The sequence below is a fragment of the Lynx rufus genome, unplaced genomic scaffold (assembly GCF_022079265.1).
Source record: "Lynx rufus isolate CCGP_SWC_20201006 ecotype Redwood Valley unplaced genomic scaffold, mLynRuf1.p SCAF_16, whole genome shotgun sequence".
NCBI lineage: Eukaryota > Metazoa > Chordata > Mammalia > Carnivora > Felidae > Lynx > Lynx rufus.
In genome coordinates, this window is record NW_025814830.1 from 56,136,063 (window position 1) to 56,160,457 (window position 24,395).

The 24,395-nt window shown below is 62.6% G+C and overlaps 1 protein-coding gene across 1 annotated transcript in view; it reads right to left on the reverse strand.

Annotated features, from left to right (window-relative positions):
* Positions 1-23,006, reverse strand: part of SLC7A5 (solute carrier family 7 member 5) — a 31,747-nt gene extending 8,741 nt beyond the window's left edge. The window contains 4 exon segments of the mRNA XM_047078897.1: positions 725-830; positions 10,043-10,168; positions 22,462-22,909; positions 22,911-23,006. Coding sequence (XP_046934853.1) covers positions 725-830; positions 10,043-10,168; positions 22,462-22,909; positions 22,911-23,006 — 776 coding nt within the window.
* Between the last annotated feature and the right edge of the window lie 1,389 nt (positions 23,007-24,395).

Genomic DNA, 24,395 nt, shown 5'->3' on the forward strand with positions numbered 1-24,395 from the left:
CCTTGACCCGCTGCGTCCCCCACCCCAGGCGCCAGCACCGTGTCTGAGGCGGGCGCACGGTCCAGCCTGAACGGCGGCGTCTTGGGCACCGCCACCCGCACAGGCCCGCTTCGTGTGCGGATATTAACGTCCACGCTGAGCACTCAAGGTCAGGCTCAGAGGCCACGCGGAAAGAGACTCAGAGGCGGCCCGCACGGGTTCAGTGCCCGTGCTAAATGGCACCACTCCACTAAGCGTGCCCCGAGGCACCCCTGTCCGCTGCCTGACCCTCTCCAGCGCCTTCCTCACCTGCCTGCCCGCCAGCCTGCCGCACAGCAGCCACTCTCACGGCTCAGTACAGCCTGGCCCAGGGGCAGGGGCCACAGCGGAGGATCCAGAGGGACGGAAGGCGCCGGCAAGGGCCACAGACAGGGTCCCCGCTCCTGGCGGGGAGAGGCCGAGAACCACCCGGCTCAGGGCCTTCAGCCTAAATGCTTTATGCCCGTCAGCAGAGATCTGTCTCCAGGAGCATCTTCTCAGGGGCCGAGGCGCGCTGCGGACAGCGCCCGGGGCTGCTCTGGAACCCTCTCTGTGCTCTTCTGGGATGCGAGGGGCCAGCAGCGGCCCCGAGAGGCTTTCCTGCCACTCTCCAGAACCACCGCGGAGGGCCAGACTTCTGGACGTTTCGGGGCCCACCCAGCCTGCGTGTCCCAAGGCCCAGAGACCCCGACATTCCGGAACCTACCATCCCCCGTAGGCAAAGAGGCCACTGTACAACGCCAGCACAATGTTTCCCACGTCCAGTTTGGTGCCCTCAAACGAGGACTTGGGATCCAGATTGGACACACCACCTGGAAAAGGCCAAACAGAAAGGAATGCTGGTCAGAGAGCACTGCAGAGACCACACCGCAAGTTCTGGAATGTTCCTGGAGCAAAATACGTGCTGAGCCACCTGACCCACGCAGGATTCCCGACTTTGCCCGGGACCAGGAGCGAGCAGGTGAGGACAGCGTGGTCGTGCCGTGGGCCGGGGACCTGGCTGCCAGCCCACCCGGGAGGGGTCGGCAGCTCTGTAGACCCTTGGTCGTGCGTGGTCTGTGCGCCCAGAAGGGCAGGTACGGGGGGGGCTGCAGCCCCAGTCACCCCAGAGAACACTCCCTGCAGAGCCCGTGACACGAGCCCCGGGTCAGCGGCGCCTGGGCCTGACTCTGCAGTGCTGGGAACGTGACCCGTCAGCAAGCATCAGCATGGAACTTCCTGAAAATGACTCCGAGGTGTCCCTGGACGTGACCCCCGGGCTGCCCAAGGGTCAGCGTCGCCCACAGCCAGCGGGTCTGCGGGCCCCCCGGGGATGGGAGGGTGGACGATGCCAGGGGAGCCCAAGTTCTCAAGGGACCCCACACCACCCACAAGTGACCGCCTCAGTCACCCCAGGAACAGGACGCGACGGAATGTGAGGATGTTGCCAGAGGGGACGATGGAAGGGAGGTTCCCATAAAGCCTGTCACTCCCCTCCCTGGGAGGCCTCAAAAACAGCACAGAGTTTCCTACAGCAAACACCGCAGTGGGGGGGTGGAGAGAAGGGACCCCAATTTCTGTTTCTGGGTCCATTTTCCTACGCTGATCTGAACTCTGCCCTCAGGCCTGTGTGTCCTGACCCCACAGGTGTGCTTGGGCCTTTGGTCCCCAGCCTGAGCTGGGAGGTGGATGTGGGATCCTTGAGGTGCCCAGCCCCCGCCCCCCGATGAGGCCACGGTCTCGTGAGGAGCTGAACAGGCCCCGGGGCGGCTGGCATCTCACCCAGCCCGCTGCCCGCATGTGACCTGTGTTGGAGACCCGGGTCGTGGGACTGCCTGGTCACAGGGTGGTCACCAGGCTGGGTGGGCGGGGACAGTGCCGAGTGCTGGCTCGGGACGGCACACCCTTCAACAACACCCCACAAGGGCGCCCGGAGCCCCTCTGGGCTCCGTCCCGGCGGCTCCCCTGTGGAGATGGTCCAGAGTGTGTCCTCCTTTACGTCTGCAGAGCTCCGCCGCATCCCGCAGCCCTGTCCGTGTACTTTTGCTGTGCAACAGCTGGGGAAACTGAGGCCGGGGCCACCTGCCCTGGGGGTGGGGAACTGCCAGCACGCAGTGGGATCTAGGATCGTGAGGGCTAACGGGTCTGACCTCAGGGACCGCGTGCGTGTCCACACCACCCTACGCCTCCCAGAATGCCGAGCTGCTCCAAAGAGTCTGGGGGAGCCCGATGAGACGGCTCACAGGTCCTGCAGAGACTTCCAGAACATTGGTGGTCTTTCACAATAAAGGCTCCTCACGAGTAACGCGGGCTTGTCTCAAGCCTGTAATTCTCCCATCAATCTGCCCAGTTTTCCTACCAGGATACGCCTCTATGCACCCTGGTTACTATTCAAGTTAAATTTCTTTTTTCACACGCCGGGATACGGGTTTGGGTGCAGTTGTTAGAACTGGCCCCCACCTGAATTAGAGACACCGTGTGTAATCCGTGCACAGTGTGTGTGCACGTGTGGGCTGGAGACGCCCCAGGCAGGCGGATGGCTGTTGCTTTTGGTGACCACCACCCATGGGAAATGCCGGTGGCTCAGAAGGACCCCTGTGCCCTAGAGATCAAGTGCTGGAACAGGGATAAAATTCAAGGCTTCATATACAGCCCTGGGGTTTCCGGGTAAGCAAGTTTTCAGCCCCAGGCCCCGCAGCCTCAGGGTTCTCATCAAGGAGTCACTCGTGCCGCGGTCACCAGCTCAGCGTTCTGACACGGACACACGGGCCTCCGCCTGAGACGAACGTGCTGGGCACGGAACCCCTGATGTCGAACAGTATTTTCTGGGATTTGTAAGCTTGGTTTTGCAGTGTCTAAAATGCCAGGAAAATACTAGCTGCTGGGACCAAACACAGATTAAAGAATCTCACTGGGGGCCTCAGCCAGGTCTCTCCCAAATAGCCCATGAGATTTCTATTCCTAGGACCAGCGTGACTGGGTCATCTGCCGGGACCTCCCTCAGTTGTCTGGGGCCTCACTCTGTCTGCAAAGTGCCCGAGGTCGCTCGGAGGAAGGCAGACACCCCAGCACCGCCAGACCCCGCAGCGCGCAGCGTGGAGCGTGGCCGGCCTCCTGCTCCTGTCCCAGCACGGGCTGGGGCGGGCACCAGTCAAACCTCAGCTAGTTCCTCCAGGCCGCCTCCCGCCCCGTCACCTCCCACAGGCACGGTGGGCCCGGCGGCGGCACACCAGGGACAGAGGGAGGGACAGGAGCCTGAACTGCCTTGAGAGTGGCCGGCTCGCATGCGTCCCCGGCAGGGCTCCTGGCCGTGCTCAGCCTCGGCCTGTGCTGGACGCCGGCCCAGAAGGGAGACCCGTAGCTCCTCCGGGCTCCCGACCAAATGCTGGCCAAGCATGCGGCCCCTCCTTCTTGACGGGCATCAGAGAGTGGGCGCTGGGTCTGCCGGCTGCGTGTGGCACTTGGCCTGGGCGGCCACTCGGGGACACTGGCTGTGCCTGCCCTCACTGTCCTGGTGTCCTGCTGGGGCTGGAGCCCTAACAGCAGGCATTCTGGAAGGAGGCCTGGAGAGCTGGCGGGAGGCCCCGCCTGCCCGTCTCCAGGCCAGCGAGAAGCGGGCGAGACAGCCACACCTCCGCTGAATGATGTGTGTCGGCAGCTGCACCGAGCCCGGCGACGACGGAGGCGGTGAGCAGGGGGTGGGGCGCGGCAAAGAGACACAGACTGTCCTAGCGAGGAGGGCAGACTCTAGACCCCACGCGTGGTCTCCAGCACTGGCCTGCCCTCGGCAACCAGGGGATGTACGGCCACGTCTGGAGACACTTGGGGCTATCGTGGCTGGGGACATTGAGGGGGCAGAGGCCACGGGCGCTGTTGGACACCCTGGAAGGCAGAGGGCAGCCCCCAGATGGCAACAATTCGGGAACGGAAGCCCGGTCCACACACTGCTGCTCCCGGGGCCGGGGCAGACGCGTGAGCTGCGCCGGCCGTTCACTCCCCCGGACCCCAAACTGGGCTGCACTGGACAGAGGTGAATGACAACAGTCCCCCGATGGCCACTATGCTCCAAGCTGACCAGTCGGTCTCTGTCCCCACCGGGCCCCAGCCCACTCTGTGAGCAGACAAGACTGATGGCGATGGACAGACAGACGGCACGTCCTGCTGTAGGCTCCAAGTGGGGGGCAGAAACCCTGGGACCCACAACTGACCGGGTCCCCTGTGCCAGCACCCCTTCTCTGCAATTTTTCTGCAGACCTCGAAGCGGCCTCTAACTGCTGCCTCAAGAGAAGGCAGCTTGCCACCTCGGTGGGCCCGGCCCTCTGCTCGTCCGTGCCGCGGGCTAGCCCGGAAGCCCCTCTGCTCAAGTCTGCCCGTCCCAGCCCTAAATCCCCTAAGTCGCAGCCACTGCCAGCGCCCTCCCGGACGGGCCGCGAGGAATGTGCACGCCAACGCACGGCCAGACGTGCCCGTCGGCAAGCCGTGATGTCCCAGCAGAGCCTGCCTCCCACCCACTGGGACCCCCTGAGAAGCGGGGTAATTGGCGGGGGGATGCTCAGAGGCCCCAGGGAGCTGCTCTCAGGGAAAGCCAGCCCAGATCTCTGAGTCACACGGACGCAGCCATGGGAGTCATGGATGACGGGTGGGGGAGGGCACCCAGTGGCCCTTTTTCCCACCAGGGAAGTGTGCTAGACCCGTGGCTCCTGAATGAGGACAAGGGCTCCCTACAGGGTCTGCGGCCCCTGAGACCCAGCCCGACCTCTGTGTGGGAGGAAGGCCTGGTCAGGCGTTCCCAGGCCTTCTCTGGGGCCCCGGGAGCCTGTCAACGCCCCAATCTGGAAATGGGCAGTGGGAGGCAGCTGCAGAAAATGCCAGAACTCTAGGTCTGGCCAGGCCCCATCCCCACCCAGTGCTTTCCCATAGCCAGACCAGCCCGGGGGCACCCCTCCTGGGACAGGGACACCACAGGAAAGTCATCCCAAACTGGGGAGCATCCACCGTGCTGGAACCTTCCGCCTCTGCTCCCACTTTATCCCTCTGGGGCCTCAGGGGATGGCCGTTTATGTCAAGAGATGTGCTGAACAGGGTCCCCCCAATTCATGTCAGCCCAGAACCTCTGAATGTGACCTGATTTGGAAAAGGGTCTTTGAAGATGGAATTAAGGTAAGGATCTTGAAATGAGATCGTAGATGAGGGTAGGCCCTGGAGCCCACAAGTGTCCTTACGGGACACAGAGGCCACTGGGAGAGGCCCGGGGGACGAGGCAGAGGGCACAGTGCTGCAGCCACAAGCCCAGGGACGCCAGCAGCCTGAACAGACAAGGAGGAATCCCCCTGAGTTTCAGGGGGAATGCAGCCCTGATTCTGGGCTTTTGTCCCCCAGAATTGTGAGGAGGACAACAGGACACTGTCTGCAGACAGACCGGCGGGCCTCGCTCTGTCTGGGTCAGACTCCCTGGTCTCCACTCTGTGCCTCACGGACGTGCCTGGGATAAGCTGTGGCCTCGGGCTCCTGTTCTGTAAAATGGGCTGTCACCCGTGGGGCCACCAGACCTCCCCGGCAAGTCAACTCTGCACGATCAGAGCCCTCAGTGGGCCTGGGGACAAAGCACAGCGAGGGGTCTCCCGCTCCGTCCAGACACCAGCATCCTCGGAGAGGGTGCATCCTGCCGGCCAGTTCACCAGGTTCCTCTCTCCCACTGTCCCGCCCCGGGGCGAGTCCCAGACGCCTGGTGCCTGTGCTCCAGCTCTGCCTGAGGTCTACGAACCGGGCGGGAATCTGGGTCTGGGGAGGCTGAGAGGTCAGTGCTTGTTCACCTGGCCAGCGTCTGTCGCAGACGCCCCCGTCTTTTAACCCCTTGGAGGAGCTGGCCCCTCGGCCTCGAGATCTGCTGCAAACCTCAAATCCCAGTTGGAAGGGGCCCGCTCCCTACTGAACAGGCCGCCAGAGACCCCTGGGAACGAACCGTGCCCAGCGCAGGGCTGTGTGGCGCTCTGCCCCCACCTCCCGTTCCTGCCGCCCCAGGGCACAGGCGAGCCAGCAGGAGCTTTGATCTCCTGCCACAGGGTGGCCCAAGCAGACCATGTGATTTCGAATCTGCTACAACTCTGGATGCTGAGTTAGTGCAGAGGCGTGCAGACCCAAAGAAAAGGCCTCAACTAAAAATTATCAAAGAACATCCACAGGAAAACACCACCAAGCCTGCCTCGATGGTAGCTTTGCCACGCCTTCCCAAGTAGCCCCGTGACCTACGGCTCTCAACGTTCAGCGGGGAGATGGGTCACGGGCACCGGCCACCAGATGATGGCTCTGCCCCACCCCACAGTCCCATCCCAGTTCCTGGGCCACAGGTGACCAGTGCAGGGTAGAGAACCGAACCCTAGCCCTACATGGCCCGTCATAGGGTCCTGCGGTCCCGGCCCCACCCTGAGCCCCGCTGAAACGAGCCCCGAAGTCCTCTGCGAGGGGAGGCTAGGCCTGGGAACACTGAGGGTGTCTGGCCCCCCACTTTGAGGGGCGACAGCCCACTTCCTCGCTGCCAGGGGCTTGCCCATCCTGCCGGGACCGTCCCCCCCCCATCCCGAGACCCCCTGTCACTTTGGGACAGTGCCCAGACACAGGAGATAATCAACACGGAAGCCAGGAGCCTCCGCTTGTGGTACAAACCACGGCCAGGTGTCCTGGCAACTGGGACAAACGTCCCAGAAGCGGGGTGAACTTCTGTGAGCTGCTGGGGGCTCGGGAGGGCAGGGGGCTGGGGGGCAGGACTGCCTGGTGCATGGAGACTGCGCCTCCCACGACCTCCCTCAGCAGAGGGCATCGTGCAGGGGGACGCGGCGAGGGTGGAAGCACTTGTATCTGTACAACTGGGCCGTCCACACCGGCCGCTCTCCCCCCTCCTGATGCAGCCCACGCAAAACCACAAGGGTCCCATTGTGTGCCCCCCGGGAGGGGCCTGGGCACAGGGACGCGCCTGTCGCAACCCGCTCCCACCTTCTGGGCTGGGAAACGCCTACTTGGCTTCGGGAACAGCCTGACCTCGGGGCCACGGCCTCTGCACGGTGTCCAGTAAGGAGCCAACAGAACAAAAGACACAGCAGGTGGAGGCGGCCGGCAGGTACGGGCCTCAAAGGGCCTCTGTGGCCTCCCCGGCCAAGCCGCCCACCCACGCTTTGTGCGGCAGCCACTGGGTCTGAAATGCTGACCTGAGTTCCGTCTCCCCTGCGGAGGACGCTGGGAGCAAATGCAGACAACTCGCGTGACGCCGGGCCCGCAGGCCCGACCCCGGGGGGCCCCCAGCCCCAGCCGCAGGGTAGCTGAGCTGCTCCCACGCGGGACGGCTTGGCCGGGGACCCTGCAGAGCAGTCTCTCTGTTCGACTCTGGGCCTGCGTCCAGCCGCCCCCTCCCGCCCTCAGTCCCGGTCCCGGCTGGCGCCTCGTCCGCCCGCCCGTCTCCAATTCTCCTGTTCACGTGCTGTCTGGGGTCCCCAGCCCACGGCCAAGCTCTGGCCAGCAGGGGCCACCGGGGCCAACAGACTTGTACTCGGGGCCCGGGAAGTTCTGGCGAAGGACGGTGTGATGAACAACTGCTCGCTGGTCTCGAGATAACGAGCCCAGTGGGGCCCATGGCCGACCCATGGCCGGCTGGCCTCCAGTCCCTTCGGCGGCCCTTGGGCCCACCTGGGTGCTGGGGGTGGGGGTGGGGAGGACACCGACCACCGTGCCCGGCGGAGCGGGGCGCCCAGGGTCTGTGCGATGCTTGGGCACAAGCAAGCCACCAGCACGGGGACCCAGGGCCTGTGGCAGGCGGACCAATGGACTCCACCGTAGAAGGGGGTCGACGTGTGCAACGTGTCCCCCGGAAGGGAAGGCATTCGTCTGGGAACGACATAAATCTCTTGAGGAAAACCAGGAGACAGAGATTCTGCAGGCGCTGCCCTGTATCCCAAGTTGAGGAAGGAATTGCTCTGGGGAGGAGGAGGCTTTCGACCGCAACACGATTATAAACATATTAGGTATTCTAGCTGAACAAAAGCCCTTTGCTATCCCTACTGAAATCTGTTTTTACAAAAGTCAGGTCGCCCCCTCCACATTCCTCATCATACCAGCCAAGCAAATACCTTCACGGGCAAATCTTTCGAAGGCCGAGCGTCCTGGCTACACAAAGCCTGGTCGGCTGGGTCCCACCCACCAGGCCAAGCTCCTCACGAGGCTTCAGAGTTATTCAGCCCCGACCAGGGTCCCCGAGACCCGAGGAATAAGGAGAAAGATAAGGTCCTGTCTTTTTTTTAAAAAATTTTTTTTTTCAACGTTTATTTATTTTTGGGACAGAGAGAGACAGAGCATGAACGGGGGAGGGGCAGAGAGAGAGGGAGACACAGAATCGGAAGCAGGCTCCAGGCTCTGAGCCATCAGCCCAGAGCCCGACGCGGGGCTCGAACTCACGGACCGCGAGATCGTGACCTGGCTGAAGTCGGACGCTTAACCGACTGCGCCACCCAGGCGCCCCGATAAGGTCCTGTCTTAAAGAAGATGCCAGAAGCCGAGCCCCAGGACGGCTCCCGGAGTGCGGCAGGAGCGCCCAGAGGCACGCACTGGGGCACGTCCCGCCCCCGCCCCCAGCCCTGCCCGGGGGGGGGGGGGGCTCACCCGAGCGTGGGTTTCCCGGGTGATCTGACACCACTGAGGCCGAGGCACCGGTCGGACACACTCTCAGGATGACGTCCAGCTCCTGAAGCAGCGACCTACCTTCCACAGAAAGCGATCTGGAAATCGGCCGCAATTTCCCCTTCGAGGCCGACAGAACCAGAGCCCGTGGGTGCTGGGTGGTCAGAGCTTCCTACACGTTAACGTGCTCGATGACGCCGATCTGCCCAAACTCTCTGGATTATTGCTGCCACTTTACTAGGTCAGTGTGGACCAGCACGTGGGCCTCTCTTTACCCCCAGAAGAGGGCCCGTGAGGGCAGGCACTGTGGCGGCCACCGCAGCCCCGCGTGCACCCAATTCTGCGGAGTCACGCGCGCCCCCCTGCACAGGCCCGTGGTCTGTGGACGCTGGGTCCCCATAAATCACAGTGCCCCGCGTGGCCATTACAGGGAAGGAAACAGGAGAGTCCGGAACCACAAGATGAATTTCTGGGTGTCACAGCAGACGCTCAGAGGACACGGCAGGTGTGGGGCCACGAGGGGTCTTCTACCCACTCCACGCCCAGCTAGCCAGCAGCTGGGTGAAGAGGGTGGACGGGAACAAGGACGCCTGCAGCTGCCCACGCGGGGTGTCACAGTGGGGAAGACCAGCACCAGACCTGCAGCTTGGCGCCAGCACGGACCTTGGACAACGTAAACCCGGTCCGAATCCCGGCTCGCCCCCACGACCAGGGGAGTCAGGCTAGGGGGGACACCGGGTACTGCCTTCCCGCACCCCAGTGCCCTGAGGGCACGCAGAACGGGGCCAATGCAGGGGCCGGGGACACGAGCTCCGCCTGTGTGCCCCTCGGCGACCTTCTCTGAAGGGGCCCTCAGGAGCTGCCCTGCACCAGCCGCTGCGGGATCTCTGACGCCCTCCCCCGTCCGCAGGAGAAACCTTACTTCTGTTCCCGGCGCTGCGGGGCCGCACCACCACCGAAAGCCGCCAGACGTCATGGCGGGGGTGGGGGGGGGTGTCCCACATCCTCCCCGGGGGCGGCTACACTTCATCAGACAGGCCCTTAAGATTTGTGCTCCTGGATGCGCGACATCCGCCTCAGCAACAGGCAAACCAGCAAGGGCTCCACCCCGCCGCGCCCTCCACGCGCTGGGCACAGCGCCAAGGTCACTCTGCGAACCCCCACGTCACCATCCGACCCCTGCCCTCAAGTGTGGGTAGGAGAGCGAGGTTCGGAGGGGACGGGGCGGGTCCGTTTCTCCCCATCGCTCGCGGTGGATTTAACTTGTGGGTGATGCTCAGTCTCTCCACCGACGGCTCAAATGAAACCGTGCGCACGCGGGCACGGCGGACGTGCGGGGGCCCGGGGCATTCGGGGACGGGGGCCCAGAGGTTACACTCACCCTTCCCGATCTGGATGAAGCCCAGGAGCACGATGAGGGCCAGCGCCAGGAGCTTGGCGGCAGCGAAGGCGTCCTGGACTCGGGTGGCAGCCTTCACACTGTAACAGTTCACGGCCGTGAGCAGCACTGTAGAGAGAGGGCAGCAGTGAGAAGGCGGGTTCCGCTATGCTTGACCTTCTCCAGGCCCAAGGTCAAAGGCGGAGGACTGCACCACTTGACTCTCAACGAAGCTACAGTCCCACAAGCCCCCCCCCTCCCCACCGTCATCAAGGAGTTTCAAGGTTTCAAGGGATGAATTTCCACCTCCTACAGGGAGGTCAGCACACCCGGCCCCGCCCCTCCCCCACCCCACCTGCTGCACACCTGGGCGGCCCCGCCTCCGGAGGGTAGGTTGCAAACGCACATTTGCACTCGGAGGAGGCTGCGCTCGCTGTGCACGCCTCGCACGGTCTCAGCACGATTTAGGTGCCCGCACAGCCCACCTCACTCCCTGAAGGCAAGGAACCCTTTCTGCAGAGAGAACCTGCTGGAATCCCACTGAGGAAACAGGTGAGATAGCAGTAGCACAAAACTATTTCACAAGCCAAGCACTGGCACCATGGGGCGATTCTGACACGCGAAGTGGGGACTTAAGGTGAGGCCACAGCCCGGGGCGCGGGGGGCCAACACCACTCAGGCGGGTCCAGCTGGTAAAGAACACAATAGGCACTCACCCCCGCCCCGTCCTACTGCTATTTTCACAGCAAACACTGAAGACAAAATCACACCTATCACAGACGGCCCCCCCCCAGCCCCCCAACACGGAAGGGAGGGGAGATGGGACTGGGCAGGGGGTGCTGCCCAGGCAGGCTGCTAAACCAGGCTCCATAAGCTCGCCTGGACACGCACACTCAAGCCCCGCCGGGGCTCCCTGTGGGACCCCGGACCTGAGCCAAAGTTGGGATATTCAGGTGTGCAGGAGACACGGGTAAGTAAGTGCTCAGGGACCTCATGGCCACCCCATAAACTCACAGCAAAACAAAATTATACTAGAACAAAGGAAAGAAATGCTCAACACCGAGACCTTCCGATTCACTATTTCTAACTCTCATATGCTCAGGTGGTCTACAATGCAGACAGACGCTCTAAGGGTGAGCTGGTCATGCTCTGGTCCTGACTCTGGGCACGGCACCTTCACGAAGGTGCTAGAAATCGGCTGTGCAGGGACTACTCACACCAGGAAATCCTCGAGAGCACAGGGCTGGAGCTGGGAGGGGCCTCTCCATGAGTTCCCCCCCCCCCCCCTGGCCCCCTGCCCTCCCTAATCCTGGAGACAGAGCTCGGGGCTGGTCCTTCCACACTGACCAGCAGGGCTGGAGCTGGGAGGGGTCTCTCCATGAACCCCCCCAGGGCCCCTGCCCTCCCCCCTTCTCTGAGGACTGCAGAAAGGTAAGAAACACTGGCAGGATCTGCTCACGTTTTCTCTCTGCCGGTCACAGCTAACCCAGGGCCGGCAGACCCCAGGTGGCTCCTTTCCCCAGCCAGAGTAATTAAATGTAATTTTACAGTTCGGGGAGCAGGACCCAAAGAAATAAATCCACACTAATGAAGTGGATGAGGCAGTTCAGGTAGAAGAAAAACAGGAACTCTCCCCAGCGTGCTCTGGAGAAGATTAAGGCTCCGGGCTTCACCGGCCACCTGCTTATCGCTCCAGGAAATTAACCGACACCTTAATAGCACCCTCCCCCACTCCCATTTTCCTCCGCTGCCCTGAGCTCTGGCTGATGCAATGGCCTACCAAGATGGGGCCATGCACTAAGGGTTCAGGTGGAAACTGTCCTGAGAGCAGTTAGCTGCCCTTCCTAAGCTGAAACAGAACGTCCCCGCACTGGGTGACAGCGCAGAGCGGCGGCGTTTGGGCCTGGCACCGACCCCGGCCCAGCCCCCTGGGCTCCTCGGCTGTGGTTCTGCACCTGCGACCTGCAACGGCCAGGTCCGCAGTAAAATGAGCTGCCTCAGGGCGGTGGGGCTCAAGACACAATGTCCACATCACCGTCCTGAAGTAGAAGCCGCGCCCCCGGCCAAGATGAGGGACCGAGGTGTGCCCGGGGCAACCAGCACTGGTGACCTTCACTGTGTGGCCCCGGGGAGCGGGCACAGGCTCCGTCCAGGCCCTCAGAGACAACAGGGAGATGGCTGTGGCGTATTAACCACGTCAGCACTGCCATTCTCAGCACAGAAGACGAAACAGAGGCTCACAGTGGCCCCCTGTGCCCAGGTGTTAGGGGGCAGACCCTCTGGGGCCCTTCTGACATCCCCCAGGAATCGCAGTGAAGGGCAGGGACAGGATGAATTCCCTCTCCCTGCACTGGTACTGATCCAACCTGCCGCAGGGCTGGGATCCAGGATGGAAGGGCCCTGAAGGTGAGGCCGGGCTCGGGGCTGTTCCTTCCTGCCACCCGGTCCCAGGGAGCCTCTGCACACCGAGAGGGTGGGGCCGCCGGGGGCTTTTCCGGGATGGCCTCACATTTCCTTATGTGGGAGTGTGACCACCTTACGGGGGAAGTGGGGGAAGGACTCTGGCGCCTCGGCAGCAGCGAGCATTCCGCCGCTCCCCGCCCCCCCCCCCCCCCAGCCCCAGAGCGCATTCGGCAAGAGGCCGGCCCATTGCATCATTCTTCCATTCATGCCCCGGGAGGGGGGGGTGGAGGGGAGGTGTGGCGTAGCCGAGGCGGGAGCCTGCTTCTTCCGCCAGCCCTGCCCCCCTGAGCCGCGCCAGGCTCTAGAAACCCGGAACGGCACTGCCGGCAGAGCCGGCACAGCGCCACCGGCTCTGGCGGCACGACTTGCTCCCTGGGGTCTCTCCACACCTCTCCCCGTTTCTCAGGCTCCAGGACGGGGAGCTGGCTTGCCCAGAGACCCCAGCTCACGGGGGCAGGACAGAGGCCGGGGCCCCTCCGTCGGGAGTGAGCCCTGCCCGCGCCCAGACCTGACCCGCTGCTCCAGCTAGAACATCCTGAGCCCCAGGCAAGGAGGGCCGGCGGGCTGCAGGCTGGAGGGGAAGGGAACTGATCACAGAACAAACAGGACCTTGTAACACTTACTTCTTTTAGAAAAGGGATTGAAACATCTGATGAAATTCTAATGTTCACTTACTTTTGGCCAACGAGTAAATAAATGCTTGAACATCCTCCTTAGCGTTCCTTTTTAAAACAGTTTCAAAATGACATGTAATCTTAAGTAAATACACGAATTCATCAGGGACCCACTGTCCTGTGGCCTTGACAGAAGCAGCCCCGGGGTGCCGTCCAGAGCAGTGTCCGTGCACTTCGGCCACCCTGCCTTTAAGCTCCTACACCTTGACAAGATGCCTTCAGAAGGGGGGGGATGCTGGGACTTCCGGGTGGGAGCCCTGCAGGCTAGCTGTGTTGTCCCCGTCCCCCGTGGACTCGCAGCCCTCCCCGGCCGGGAGAGGACAGGTAACCGCGGGGCACTGCCCAGCGGGCCGGCTGACAGGCGGATGCGCTGTCGGGGAGCTCCCCACGCTGGCACCCCCAGATAAGCACGACGGAGTTGGCACGCGGAGGCAGCTGGGGCCAGGGAGATAAGCCGGCTTTGGGCTGCCTGAGGACAGCCAGGAGTGGGCTGGGCGCGGCCGCCAGGCCGGCATCCACACCGGGAGCTTGTCCTTCAGGGGTGCGTCTGTCCCATCCTCGTCCTGCCGTGACCTCCACCACCTCGCAGGCCAGCAGGGCCCCCACTTGCGACCCTACCTCCTGTCCAGATACACCTCGATGGTGGGCAGTGCTGCCCAGTGAAGGGGGACAGCCCCACGGCCTCACAGGACACCTGGTCACAGTCAGAGCCTGCCCCCGGCTCCAAGCCTGACTAGGGGGCTTCCGTTCCCGTCTGCAGACTCCCCCCTCCTCGACCCTGAGCACAGGGTGTCCTGGGGGTGCGGCCACCGGTGGTGTCAGATGTGACTCAGGACACGCTCCCCACTCTGCTTCCCCAGACCTAGTGGGGCCACCTTCACAACAGCACAGGTGGCTGTGAGTGGGGGAGGGGGTTATGTGAGCAGGACCCAGCCTGGCCCCACCTGACTTCTAGAAAACGGCCTGTTAGGTGTTCTGTTGGCTCATTCAGCTGTTCCCCTCGCGCAGAGGGGAGGCTCAAAATGCAAGGGGAGCCTGTTTTCATTTCAAAACAGCGAAAGAAAACACAAAAAAAGCACCCCAACTGAAGGTACCATGCTGATGAATTTATCAGGCCCAGCGATCAGGCCTGTGCTTCCTCAGGTAACAAAACCAGCAAGGATCTTAATAGCAAGAACAGTGTATGAGCACCCGCTCTATACTCAGACTCACTCTATCATTCAGTGCCCTCCACGCACAGAAGGTGGCCCATTCCCTCTGCTGACCTGAGGTCAGATACACCAGGGGAGGTCATAAGCAAGCCCAACAGAACCATCCAGAAGCACAGCATGTGGCTACTGGCCAGTACCTGCTGATCAGGAAATCAAGTCCAATGTCCCCCCAGGCGGCCGCAGTGATGGACCCACCTCGTTCCTGGGCCAAGGGTCTGCAGGGACTGTCCACCCCCCCCCCCCCCCCAGGATGGAAGGACCCAAGGTCAGAGCCCCCAAGCCTAGAACCTCACTGCCTGAGTCCTGCTGAAGAGCCGCTAGTGAGCGAGGCTACCTCACACAGGTGGGGGACTCACTGGCAGGAAATGGCCAGATGGCACGGAGACGCAGGCAAATGAGCGCTGTTTGACCAGAGCTTTGCTGGCAGGCGGGAGGCAGGAGAGGAAGTGGCCGTCAGGCTGTGTCAGTTCCAGGAAGCTCGGCCAGCCTGGTCCCCCGGGTGTGCCTGGGGCAGCCCCGGGCCAAGGAGCAGAGCCGGCCTAAGGCCCGGGCTCCAGAAAAGCGGCCAGGCTGTCCCTTGGAGCCTCCCCCCCGCCCCAGTCAACATCACGGTGTTCGAAACCCCAAGCCTCGGCTGCAGGTGGCAGCTCCCGGGGCAGCAGCCGGTGACCGCACACTTGCTTAGGCACTGCGAGCGCAGGCTGGCATGGCCAGGCAGCGGGCGGAGCAGTCATCCAGGGGCCTGACTTCCGAAGGGGCGCCCAGCCGCTCGGCGGGTCTCGTTCTGCCTCTGCCGTATTTATGCAAACCCACCCAGCACGCGCAGGGGCCCAGAGCTCAGCAGGTGCTCAGGAGTGTGGGGCTCGCTCAGGTCCAGATGTCCTCGGGCTCACTGCGAGCCCCCCTTCCAACAGAGCTTGGCAGCCGTGATCACCTGCCCCCCCCTCCTCCTTTCCTGCCTTAACTTTCTCATCCCTGCCAACGCAGATAGGGTCTCAGGCTCCAGGGAGCCCAGAGGCCCCTGAGGGCCTTGTAAGAGAGCCAGTCGGGGCCCTACTCCAGAGCGTGAGATTCCAGCCAAGAATCTGCATTCCTAACTGTCCTGGTCCAGAGATCCCACTCGGAGAACCCGAGGGCGGCTTCACCTTCTTTGGGCTCCAAGAAAATGAGTACGTGGGACCCAACAACACCCCGGAACCATCTGAGAGGGCCGACCTCACTCTGGAATGTGCTAGAACACTGAACCAGTTCAGGTGACAGCCTGGCTCCAAGGAGTTGTTGAGATGGGACCCAGGGCTCCCTCGGCTCCCTTGGCAAAGAGGCCACTGCCTGCGAGAGAGGCCAGCGGGGACACCGGCTCTCAAGCACCACCCCTCCCCCCCAGGTCTTGCTGATTCACTGCTTTTCTGTGAAAAGAAATGACTGATAGGCTAATATCACATTTTCAAATTCCCCAGAACACTTGGCTTTTCAAGTTCAAACGACCAGCCCTGGAGTACATGTTTCCGTATTTTTTTTTTTCCATTTTTAACCAGGGCTGGGTGACAGCTGACCCCACGGCCCGGCAGGCCGGGGGTGGGGGTGGGGTGGGGTGGGGGTGTCGGCCAGCCCCAGGATCGGGGCTGACGCATTCGTTCCCAAACACGCCAGCGAGAGGCAAATTCGGTGCGCTCCGAAATCCGCCAGCGCCCCGGCAGACAGCGACTTCTCACTTTGGCGGGCTTTTCTGAAGCACGAGTCCTGGAGAATGGGGGAGCTCTGCCTCAGCTCTGAGCGCATCCCCGCCTTCTGACCTGCTGTGCAATCTGGGGCAGGCTACTTGGCGCGTCTGGGCCGCCTTCCTCACGGCAGCCGGGGGCGAATTCAACATGCGGGCTCAGCGGCACTCCACCTAGGTCACCGCAGGGTGTGCGGGTCTGTGCGGGACGGACCAGGCCGTTGCTCCCAAGACCCAGTGCCTGGCGATCTCCGCGGTGGCCCAGAACCACTGCCCCCCCCCTCCTTCGGCACTTTTACTAAAGAAGGAAAAGGAGAGAAGAACCTGCCGGAGGTGCGGCGCCCGAGGGTGAGAGCACGGCCGAGCATCCAACCTGATGCCCTCCCCTGAGAGTCGGGTAAACGGAGCTCAGAGAGTTGTGTGACTTGCCAAAAGTCACACAGCCGTTACCAAGGGAGTGGGGAGAGACGCTCAGGTCTCCCAAGTCCAACTCCCGAGCTCTGGCCCCTGGAGCGGGGGCTTCGATCCCGGCTCCTCGTGAGAAGCACCACCCAGCCCCCCACCTGCTGACTCGGACGTGCAGTCAGGCTGACACCCACCGATGGGGGCAAATCCCACAGAGACCCACCCACCACGCGCACACCCGTGATTCAAGTGTCCTGGGCACCGTCTAAAGGGAGGGGCCGGGTGGGTGCAGGGCAGTGTCCTGTGCTGGTTTAGACCAGAGTCTGAAGCAGGCCGTCCCTCAGCGTGGGGCCCTGGACAGGCGTCTGGCGCTCTCTGGACGGCGGGTTTCTCGCGCGGGCCCGGAGGGACCGTGCCCAGAAGAGTGCCAGCCAAGAGCATCCCGGGTGGGCATCCCCCCTGCGGGCCCCCCATTAGGCGACAGGGCCTTCCTGGAGCTATAGTGTCTCCCTCCCACCGGGTAAGGTGGCCCCAGGACAGGGTCCAATCCCGACCAGCCAGCCACCCCCCCCCCCCCCCCCCCCCCCCCCCCGCTGCAACTACAGGACCCACACCTCACAGGGCAGGGCCATAGCTCCTGGTCCCTCCCCCAGCCCGTCCACTGCTGCCCTCCCCAGGCACATCTGCCCTGTCGTCTTTCATTTCTGGACAGTCCCTGTCACCTGCCCCCGCTGTGATGAGATGGTTGACTCACACCCTCCACAGGATCGGCCTGTGCGCCCCTGCTCTGAGCTCTGAAACTGCTCTGAGGCTAAGCGCCCAGCCCCAGGTCACACAGCCCCAGGGACTCACAGAACTTGCCTCTGCAGCAGCCCTGGGCCTTCCAGATAACTCAGGCTGGATGTGAATGTGTCTGTGCCAGGTTCGGGCAGCTCACACAGACCTGGACAAACGCGAGGCCGGCCAGAAGGTCGCAGGGGGCTTCAGGCTCATGTTTCTGGGCAGTGGCCTCGGTTCTATACTGGCTACGTGTCGAGGGACTCACGGACAATCACAGACCATCAGCTGGGTCCCAGCAGCGCCAGATGTCTGCCAGCAAGCAAGGTCAGGCTGACTCGGGAGCACAGATCAGGTTGCAAACACGCGCCAGGAGCAGGAATGGGAAGTTGGTGCCCATTCCTCACCTAGCGGGAGGGGTGGGTGTGACCCAGGTCCACAGGGACAGGCGTGTGTGACGCGGGTGCTGGAGAGCCACCTGGGATAGCCAGCCTCCGAGCAAGAGTCCAGGATTCTGCCGGGAGCCAAGAGGCTGCTGGACTGGGCGGTGGTCTGGGGCGGGGCAGGGCTAGTCCTGTCGGCGGGATGAAGCCTGGGGGTGGGGACAAGTGCGCTCTGGGTGGCACCCTGGGCCAGCAATCCAGATGAGGGCGCAAAGGTCATGCCCCCTGAGGGCGGGGAATCAGGTATACCCCTGGTTCCCAGCACCTGCTATGGGTCACAGAAGGGGCATGGGGACTGGAGGTCAGCGTGGGCACGGGAAGGGGCGCACGCTGGGGGGCAGCGGTCCACCCACCCTGCTCCAGAAGCTACTTTGCAAGGTGAAGACCTGGAGAGAAGAGGACAGGCTCCCTAGGCGGCCCTGCATCCAGGCTCTGGGGCTCGGTCAGGGGGAAAAGCACTTCCCAGCGAGTCGGGGCCCACGTCTCCTCACCCCGGCTGACCGGGCGCCCACAGGCGGCGACCCTGGCATCTGCCGCTCTCGCCAAAGATGTGGCCTGGTGTCCCCACACACGTGGTGAGAAAAGGCAGTTCAGCACGGACAGTGCCATAGCCCCGGGCTCTCGGCCCACCGCTGCCTCAGTTTCCCTGGCTGTAGAGAGGGGAGGAGAACACTGGTTTCCAAGGCTGGGGCAGGCGCCTGTGAGCAGAGGTGTGAGTTCAAGCAGCGCCGGCTTGGAGACGCCAGATCCACCCCCGCCACCGTCCGCGGGCAGGGGCGTGAGAGCCCCGTGACTGGGCGCGCTTTGGAGTTAATACGCCCGCTACGCATTTCTGCCCAGAGTCTGCACATTCCGCTGGATTATCAAAGGGGGTCCGTGACCCGGGGAAAACAGGGTCAGAAATGCCCACCCAGCGTCTCCCACTTCTCTTGAGGTCACGCGCTTTTGTGAAGTACCCCACAGGCCTCAGCTCCAGTCCCGTGACTCGGCGTGACTGGCTCTGCGGCCGGAGCACGTTCGTGTCTGGCCGGGAAAGGCAGATTTCAGCGCTCATGACTGGGCTGTCATCTGCACTTAGTTCACAGCTTGCGACTCTGGGGACACCAGCTCCTTGCAAACACCCAGAAGCCTTTGCCTCGTGCAGAGAGGGATTTGGCCCTGGCGGCCAGCAGGCGTTCAGACGCCCTGAAGCAGGCGATACAGTGGTCTACACATTGTGCAGTAGGGGTCTCACGCCTCCAGGAGCAGGTCACTGCCCGGAGCTGATGCAGAAGACTGGGGGGGGGGGGGGCGGGGTACGGCCATGGCCTCCCCTCCCCCACTGGCCATCATCCCAATGGACTCACCCTCGGCAGGCCGAAACCCACAGCCAGCCACACCCACCCCTTATCTGTGCCCTTCACCTACAGGACAGCCGGTCTTCTGCCCCTGAGGCAGGGAGGGACGATTTGTGTGACAGGCATTTGGCAACTCAGACCCCAGCCCCAGAGGGGACGCTGGTGTTCACCTCTGGCTTTTTCCTGCCTTGTCTCCGTTCTCCCTCCCTCCTTCTTTCTGTCGAACTGGAACAGACCAAGTCCTAAGGTAGCTCGAGAGGTGAAAGGTGAACACCAGACAGAGAGCAGCGTTGAGAATAAGTTGCAGCCACCCTGTGAACTGGGGACTCTGCGTGCCGAGCTCATTAAATACCAGGCAGGGCCGTGACCCATTCCCATTTCACAGATGCGCAGTCACACCGGGACGTCCGAGTGGATCTCTTGAGACGGAACCCAGCTCTGCTCACGTGCAGGGCACAGCCGCCCCACGTGTCTCGCACGAGAAGGCAGATCAGAGTGCTTTCCAGACCCCACAAAGGCCACCACCCTGAAGGGGACCACTCCGAGTTCTACAAGTGAGTCTGAGCTGTGGCTCTCCCAGTGGGCCCAATACCCACCCCCCCCCACACACCCACTGGGAGAGGAGGGTGGGCCCCCAGCAGCCTGCAGCCACTTGCCCGACACCTTTGTGTGCAGGGTAGGGGTCACTATGAGAGGGGTGCCTCTCCCTTGACATAAAAGACCCAAGCAGGCGTCTGGACCTTGGGCCAGCTCTCGCTGCGGCCTCAGTTTAAAAACAATTTTTTTGTTTATTTATTTATTTTGAGAGAGAGAGAGAGAGCAGAGAAGGGGCAGAGAGAGAGAATCCTGAGCAGGCTCCGCACCATCAGCACGGAGCCCGATGCGGGGCTCAAACCCACAAACCGTGAGATCGTGACCTGAGCCTTGACCGACTGAGCCACCCAGGTGCCCCCAACACTGGACCCATTTTGCAGAGAAAGCCCACACAGGGAGGTCAGAAAAATTGCCAAAAGCCAAGTGAGGCTGGCGAGAATCTCAGCTCCGGTCGGAGTGACTTCCGCCCAGAAGGCGAGCCCAGCAGTATCGAGGTTTCAAGCAGACCTCACCAACTGTCTGCGGAGCGAGAATGTAAACCGAGACTCAGGCCAGATGCCACAGGGCCATCGGGAAAGGCGAACGCGGCGAGTTTCTCTCACCTTTACGGCCGAGAAACCCCAGAGCCACACTATGGAGGGGCCCCATTATCGGTCATCTCGGACAGACTTACAAGAAAAGGGCTTTTATTCCCACCGATATCTCGAGACAGCAGGACCGGTCTACGCACCAAAGCCAACCTGTTTCAGAACACCACCGTTTAAGCAGCAGAAAGCAACTTACGGTAGGATATGCCCAGGGCACCAAAAGACCGACCAGCAAAACGGACAACTTTGTTCTGGCACCCAGGACACGCTGCTAGAAGGAACGGGCCACCAGGCCCTTCCACGGGGTCCCACGGGGATGCGCTAGGTAGGGGCGGAAAGCAGTGCGGAGCGCCCTTCTTCTTGAGTAGACATTCTAGAACCCGGGCCTTTGTGGGATACTTGAAGAACACTCAGACGCTTTCCGTGTGCCCCTGTAAGGACAGGCCTGCCCCCCTGGACACCCGTAACCTTTCTCCCTGCTCAGTTCAGGGCGGCCTGTGCCAGCGAGCTCTGAGTTCTGTGAGCCTTGGACAAGCCCTTGGCCCTTTCCAGACGGAGTAAGGCTCTAGACTAGGGCTCTGCCTGCGGTGCGTCCCGTTCTGTAATGGAAAATCCTCTCTCCGTGGGAGAAAGCCACCCACATCCACCCACAAGGTGCTTCAGGGAAAAAGAGCCACGAGGGCTGATCGCCACGTGGAAACTGTAGCCCCCGCTCACAACTCACACTGGCATTGCCACAGCGCCACGGGGTGGGGGGGGGTTGCCGGGCGGCTGGCAAGGCTGTACCCACCACAGTCCCCCCTGCAATCCGTCTACTCAAACCCAAGAGCTTAAAAAAGTAAGGGATTGATTCTTAAAGACTAGACAACAGGCACTTTAAAGATACTATTTACTTCACTACGTTCTAGGCCCAGACGTTAAATCGTCTTGTAATAATATTGCATCATAAAGTCGTCCTGCCTTTAGACGGGCTTTTCCCTACACGGCCCAATGTGTCATCCCATAAAAAGCCTCATCTCAAACCTACCAGAAGCCACGGGTTTTCCTGTGTTCAAGCAGATCGACTATTGCTGTAACTCTCCCTAGATTTAGACCAAAGTTTTTTTTAAGCTGAGATTCACATCACTGAGCGAGACCGCCCCAAAAAAGGCAAATAACGCTCCTTCAGCCGGCGTGGCTGCTCTGTTCAGGGTCTCAGCAACGCGTGTGATGTCAGGCAGCCGAGCAGAGCTGCACGTGGGGTTCTGCTTCCTGGACTCCCCCCTGCAGGAAACGTGCCTCCCCCTACACTACAGCGTGGCTCTCGTGGGAAACCCGGTCCACACGCGCCAGAATCCCCGTGGCACCAGCAGGCACTGCCGATCAGAAGCCACTCCCAGGGACGGCCCGGTCCCTGAGTCTCCTGGCTGGGACCCCGGCCCCGAATGCCCAGAGCCCTGCTCACCCCGGACCTGTACCCACTATCAACATTCGGGCAAATCCTCAAATCAGGTGGCAGGCAGTTCTGGAAGGCTGGCTGCTTCCACCTCGCAGGGCTCCTAAGAGGGGGGCCGAGGGGCAGGTGTAAGAGCCCCCACCCCCCCAGCCGAAAAGGACAGGAAAGTCACATGGCATTTGGTACAAATGATTTCTTTTGAAATCCCACGAGAAGACTTTTGGAAAGCACTCGTGGGTGAAGGACGAACCAGGACTGTGCCCACCAACATACCAAGACCAAGCCCAACGTTAGGAATATGACCAGGGGCTGTTTCTCTGCACAGCTTGGGACCCCCGAAACCCACCCTCCACCCCCATTCGCTGCCAACTCCCCCATTTTACTACTAACTTTGACACTGCTGCCCAACCCAGCAACTCAGAATTCTGTCCCCACCGGTTTTGTATGAGCAGAAATGAATGAATTTTTTTTTCTTTGACTACAATTTTTGTGATAAGCGGTCAGCACCGAGAACCTCAAACGGTAAATGTGTTTTCAGACACTACCCGGAGCGGACGCTATCCAGAGGCAGGGACGTGTGCTCCAGCCTCTCTGAATGAAGCGGCTGAGGAAGCGGAACGTCTCGGGGACCCTGAGGGCTGGGACCCTGCTGACTCACCGTTGATTTCCCGAGGCACACGAATGAATGAGACCCACGTGGGTTCCGGGAGCGGCGGCCTCAGCCGCGCGGCGCGGGGCACCGCCGCCCCCGCCGCCGCCACCGCGAGGTCGGTACTTACGCACGCAGAGGCAGGCCACGAGCTTGGCGGCTTCCTCGGGCACCGGGCAGGTGGGGAAGAGCGGCTTGAGCAGGTAGGTGGCGAAGACGAGGGCCACGATGTACTGCGAGGAGGGCCGGATGATGAGCAGCTCGACCCAGAGCTTCAGGAAGGCGGGCAGCGAGCCGTAGACCTCCAGCATGTACGCGTAGTCGCCCCCCGACTTGGTGATGGTGGTCCCCAGCTCCGCATAGCAGAGCGCCCCCACGATGGAGAAGACCCCGCACACGGCCCACACCACCAGCGCCAGCCCGGGCGAGCCCGCCTCCTTGAGCACGCCGGTGGGCGTCACGAAGATGCCCGAGCCGATGATCGTGCCCACGATGATGGCCACGCCGTTGAGCAGCGTGATGCTGCGCTGCAGGGTCACGCCCTCCGCGCCCTCGGCGCCCTCCGCGCCGTCCCCCGCGCCGCGCCGCCAGCATCCGCTCCCGCGCCTGCCGCTCCTCCTCCTCGGCCGCCGCGGGGGCCGCGGACGCGCGCCGCTTCGGGCCGGTGCCTGCCATGCCGCCGGCCGGGCCACGAGGCGCGCGCGCCGCCGCCGCCGCCGCCGCCACCGCCCAGCGAGGACCCTCTCCCGGCGCTGCGTCAGGCCCGGCGCTCCGCCCCCTTTATACGCGGCCGCCGCCCCGCCCCCAGGCCCCGCCCCCGCCGCGCGGCCTATCCGCCTCGCCCGCCGGCGTCAAGCGGCCCCGCCCACGCGGCGCCGCGAGCGGGCTGCACCTGCGAGGACCGTGAGCCGGGCGGACGGAGGGCCCGGCGCCCCCGACCCGGGCTCGGGGCTGCGTGACGGCGGCTCAGACGAGGCCCGCCCGCCTGCCCCGCCGGAGGGCGCTCCGGCCTGGTGGGGCGCGGTGGGCCGAGGTGATGGCCCCCCCCCCCCCCCCCCCGCGCCCACCTAGGCAGCCTGCTCCTCCCGCGGGCCTGCGGGGGTTTGCGGGTGTCCGGAACCTGCCCTCCTGCGGGAAACTGGTGGTCCAGTTGGGGACCTGGGAGTGGGGGGGCTGAGTCACGGGGCGAGTGAGCGGAGCTCGGAGAAGAGGGAGCCGCTGGGGCACCGGAGAGGCCCACTCGGTTAAGGGTGGACTCGTAAGATCTCCGCTCAGGTCGTGATCTCGCAGTTCGTGGGTTCAAGGTCTGCGGCGGGCTCTGCGCTGACGGCACGGAACCTGCTTGGGATTCCGTCTCTTCCTCTTTCTCTGCCCCTCCCTCCCACTCTCTCAAAATAAGTAAATAAACATTAAAAAAAAAAATAAAAAGGAGGGGACCAAGGCCACATTCTGGATCCCTTCCTGGGCTAACAATTAACCATCTTAAGGGGGATCTCCCTGACAAAGAACAGAGTCCAGGGCCGCGCGGCTCTGACAAGCCGGGACTCGGGCTTTGGGAAACCACGAGTCTGCACAGGCCCACTTACATTGACCTGATGGGGCATCTCTGGAAGGAGCAAAATCCCAAATCCCAAACCCCGCGGGAATTCGAGGCAGGCGCGCGTGGAGAGCCTGTAGTCTGTAGGTCCCGAAGAACCCAAGAATGGCTGCAAGGTAGCTAGTGGTCAGGAGTGGGGAGGATGACAAGTCACACCAGGCCTGGAAGCAGGAAAGGATCGAAAATGCGTGCTGATTCAACTCACATGCGCGCCTGCCAGCATCCCGAATCTTGGGGGAGTTTAGCCAAGGGGCGTGGCTCTGGACCACCCTCACCTAGACCCCCCTCCGCCCCCCCACGGCAGCTGTACACCTGCAATGCCAGAACCGAATGAAATCCTGGCCTCCTAAAGATCACACAGCACAAATATTAACTGGCAAGACGTTGTCCAAACTGGTGGCTTAGGGGAAAGAAAACAGTCTCTCCACTCTTGCTCTTCCCGCTGTCCTTCCTGAGCAGGAGGCCCG